The sequence below is a fragment of the Trichechus manatus genome, unplaced genomic scaffold (assembly GCF_000243295.1).
Source record: "Trichechus manatus latirostris isolate Lorelei unplaced genomic scaffold, TriManLat1.0 scaffold00122, whole genome shotgun sequence".
NCBI classification, from domain to species: Eukaryota; Metazoa; Chordata; class Mammalia; order Sirenia; family Trichechidae; genus Trichechus; species Trichechus manatus.
Window position 1 is genome coordinate 7,147,155 of NW_004444058.1, and position 4,663 is coordinate 7,151,817.

The 4,663-nt window shown below is 46.2% G+C and overlaps 1 protein-coding gene across 1 annotated transcript; it reads left to right on the plus strand.

Moving 5' to 3' along the window:
- The first annotated feature begins 282 nt into the window (after positions 1-282).
- LOC101356406 (olfactory receptor 10H2-like) lies at positions 283-1,224 on the plus strand. The gene has a single exon (XM_004384519.1). The coding sequence runs from the start codon at positions 283-285 to the stop codon at positions 1,222-1,224; it is 942 nt and encodes a 313-aa protein (XP_004384576.1).
- The last annotated feature ends 3,439 nt before the right edge of the window (positions 1,225-4,663 follow it).

The window sequence follows — 4,663 nt, forward strand, 5'->3', positions numbered from 1 at the left end:
TGACTTTCAGAAGTAGATCTCCAGGCTTTTCTTCCAAGGTGTCTCTGGATGGATTCAAACTGCCAACATTTTGTTTAGTAGCCAAGTGCTTAACTGTGCTACCCAGGGACTCCTGTGAAGTAGAGACCATTATTATTAATGGCATTTGCAGATAGGATAACCTTAGCTTGGAGATAAGAAAGAATCCCTCCAGGAACTTCTCCCAGGGAGGGCTCACTGGAGACCCTATTTTCCTAACTACTGGAATTCCTTTGCTTTCAGCCAAGTGAGGCTGCCACGCTGATGCAGAACCATAGTGCCGTGTCTGAGTTTGTCCTCATGGGCTTCTCCACCTCCCCCCACCTTCGGCTGATGTTCGTCCCGCTGTTCTTGCTGATGTACCTGTTCACGCTGCTGGGGAACCTGTTCATCATGGCCACCATCTGGAGAGAGCGCAGTCTCCACACGCCCATGTACCTCTTCCTGTGTGCCCTCTCCATCTCTGAGATCCTGTATACCTTCGCCATCATCCCACGTATGCTGACTGACCTGCTCTCTACCCACCACACCATCGCCCTCGTGGCCTGTGCCAGCCAGATGTTCTTCTCTTTCACGTTTGGTTTCACCCACTCCTTCCTGCTCACCGTTATGGGCTATGACCGCTATGTGGCCATCTGCCATCCCCTACGCTACAACGTCCTCATGAGCCCCCAGGGCTGTACCTGCCTGGTGGTCTTGTCCTCAGCTGGGGGCTCCGTCATAGGGATGGTGGTGACAGTGGCCATTTTCAACCTCACTTTCTGTGGACCTAATGAGGTCCACCATTTTTTATGTCATGTGCCACCACTATTGAAGTTGGCCTGTGGAGATAATGTTCCAGCTGTGGCCATGGGTGTTGGCTTGGTGTGTATTACAGCCCTACTGGGTTGCTTTCTCCTCATCCTCCTCTCCTATGCCTTCATTGTGGCTGCCATCTTGAAAATCCCCTCTGCTGAGGGTAGGCACAAAGCCTTCTCCACCTGCGCATCCCACCTTATTGTGGTCGTTGTGCACTATGGCTTCGCCTCTGTTATTTACCTCAAGCCTAAGGGTCTCCACTCAGAGGAAGGTGACACCCTGATGGCCACCACCTACACGGTCCTCACACCTTTCATCAGCCCTATTATCTTCAGCCTTAGGAACAAGGAACTGAAGAATGCCATGAACAAGAACGTCCTCAGCAAACTCTATCCTTCTAGAACTTGAACATCCAGTGTGGAGATGGTGGTGGAATATGATAATAGGAGGACCATCCTCTCATCTGTATAATGGCATTAATAATGCCTACCTTGAAAAATTGGAGTCCCTGGGTAGTGCAAATCGTTAATGTGGTTGGCTGCTAACTGAAAGGCTGGAGGTTCGAGTCCACCCAGAAGCACCTAGGAAGAAAGGCCTGGTGATTTACTTCCAAAAATCAGCCATCGAAAGCCCTAATACGTTCTACACTGACACGCTTGGGGTCACCATGCATTGGAATCGACTTGACAACTAGTGGTTACAGGTACCCTGAGAGATTGGTGTAAGGATTTGTGTATGGGACAACATCCATCACATAGCTGGTACTCCATGAATGTTAGAATTTTTTTCTTCTTCTTCTCTTGGTTTTGTGGGAGGTTTATTGAGATAGAATCCACATACCATACAATTCACTCATTCAAAGTATACAATTCAATGGTTTCAACCACACCACAATCAATTTTAGAACATTTTCATCACCCAAAAAAGAAACTCTATACCCATTAGCAGCGAGTCTTCGTTTCCTCTCAGTTCCCCTATTATGGATTGAATTGTGTCCTCCAAAAATATATGTTGTAAATCCTAACTTCTGTGGCTGTGGTTATAATCCCATTTGTGAATAGGTTATCTTTGTTATGTTAATGACACAGGATTAGTGTAGGGTGTGTCTTAAATCAATTTCTTTTGAGATATAAAAGAGATTAAACAAGCAAGCAAAAGGAGCAGAGATAGGGGAGAGAGATGCCAAGCCACATGAAGATGACCCAGGAGCAGAAGCTCAAAGACACAAGGACCTTCTTCCTGAGCCTACAGAGATAGAAAGCCTTCCCCTAGAGCTGGCACTCTGAATTCAGATTTCTAGCCTCCTAAACTGTGAGCAAATAAATTTCTGTTTGTTAAAGCCACTCACTTGTGATATTTCTGTTATAGCAGCACTAGATCTCTAAGACACCCTCCTTCCTGGCCCTAGGGAACAACCAATTTACTTTCTGTGTCTATGAATTTGCCAGTTCTGGACACTTCACACAAATGTTATTGTTGTTAGCTGCCCCTGTTGTTAGTTGGCCCCTAACTCGTGGAGACTCCATGCACAATGGAAGGAAACCTCCCTGGTCCTACACTATCCCCATGATCAGTTGCAGATTGGGCCATTGTGATCCACAGGGTTTCATTGGCTGATTTTCAGAAATAGATTGACAGGTTTTTATTCTTAGTCTGGAAGCTCTGCTGATCCTGTTCAGCATCATAGCAACACGCAACCCTCCACTGACACATTGGTGGTGCCTATGTATGAGATGCGTTGCCAGGAATTGAACCTAGGACTCCTGCAAAGAAGGCAAGTATTCTGCCTCTGAACCACCACTACCCCGTCACATAAATAGAATCATGCAATATGTGACTTTTTGTAACTGGCTTATTCACTTAGCATAATCTCCTTTGAGGTTCACCCATGTAATATCATGTATCAGTACTTCATTCATTTGCATTGCTGAGAAAAATTGTGTTGTATGAATATACTACATTTTTATTTACCCATTCATCAGTTGATGGACAGTTTTTAGTTATTATAAACAATGCTTCTATAAACATTTAGATAAAGTTTTTGTGTGGGCATGTTATTATTTCTCTTGGGTATATACCTAGGAGTACTACTGTGTGTTGCTGTGATACTGGAAGCTATGCTACCAGTATTTCAAATACCAGCAGGGTCACCCTTGGTGGACAAGTTTCAGCAGAGCTTCCAGATTAAGAGAGACTAGGAAGAAGGACCTGGCAGTCTACTTATGAAAAAATTGGCTAGAGAAAATCTTATGAATAGCACCAGAACGTTGTCTGATATAGTGCCACAAGATGAGCCCCTCAGCTTGGAAGGCAGTCAAAAGACAACTGAGGAAGAGCTTCCTCCTCAAAATAGAGTCAACCTGAGGGCGGGGCTAAGATGGCAGAGTAGCCAGATGCTTCCGGTGGACCCTCTTACAACAAAGACCCAAAAAAACAAGTGATTCTATTATATATGGCAATCTGGGAGCCCTGAACATCAAAGGCAGAGTTGAGGAACTAGGCCGAGTGGCAGGGGGAGGGAAAGACGGTTCAGAAGCAGCGAGGAGTTGCCAGACCTGACCTAGCAAGAGCCTGAGCCCTTCAGGCCTGATCAGCTTGGAAGTGAGCGTCAAGGCAGGCAAGCATCAGTCCTCGGGAGGTGAATTCCGCACAGGGAGAGACCCAGCCACTGAGAGTCTACTCAGCCACCCGGAACCAGTTAGAAGCAGCCCTAGATTGGTGAAGGATAAGTACTTGCGTACGGCCTACCCTGCAGATCAAAAATATCCCCCTTAGGGAAAAACCTCTCTTCCATTTACCTCCCCACTCCCTGCTCTGTACTGGGTCCTGGACCAGCTTCAACAATTGCCAAGTCGCCTGGGCCGGAAGTAGGATCCGTCACACAATCAGAGCCATTCTCCTTGCTTTGGAGAGTGAATAAATTAACAAACAGGAGAAAAATAAACTGCCAGCTCCCCTAAGCCAGGAACCAGGGTAGGCACAACTCCTTTGCCTAGGCACAGGCATAAGGGATTCCATGGACTTTGAGTGCCTTTCCCCCTGCATAGACTTGTGTGGACCCATCTCAACAGCATAGGCCCTCATTACTGCAGTATAACAAGGTATATACTGGAACTCTAACTTCAACTGTTTCAGCTGTGAAGTGGCAGGTCCTTGACATTTGACATTGCTCTGCCCATTAAGCAGCATCTTCACCTACCCACTTCAGGGGTGTGAGGACTGGTGGCACCACCCATGCCACCTAGCCACCTGCTATAGGGGCTCATGAATAAGAGATGCCCCCCAGTCCTTACAGCCAACAGTATTAGGTGCTCATAGTCCAGCTGCAAAACCCACCCATATATGTGCTCTAGGGAACAGGGACATGCATTCCTCCTGGACACTTGGGTGGCTGTCAGCCCCCTGCCTTGATCAGAGTGTGTCCCCCTGCTGCAGCCAGATGCCTATGCCTACACCAATCACCCATGCCTGTCTAAGTGAAAGCCTACACCACACACTTTGTACTGTCTACCTGGGCACCTGAGCTGAATCCATACAGGAGGAGTGGGCATACTCTTCAACTTACATACCTAGTAACAGATCTAAACACCTGGTGACAGGACATTAGAGCTTCAAAGTTGCCAATAATCAAACTAGCTCTTATGAGCAGCCTATTTGGGCATATCAAGATGAAACAAGAAGCTAGGACACAGTAAGCAAACATAAAATAAATAAATATAATAACTTATTGATGGCTCAGAGACAACAGTCAATATCAAATCACATAAAGATACAATCCAAGATGGCTTCAGCAAGTTCCCAAAATAATCTAGAAATTTTCCAGGGTAGGAAAATTTCTTGGAATTAC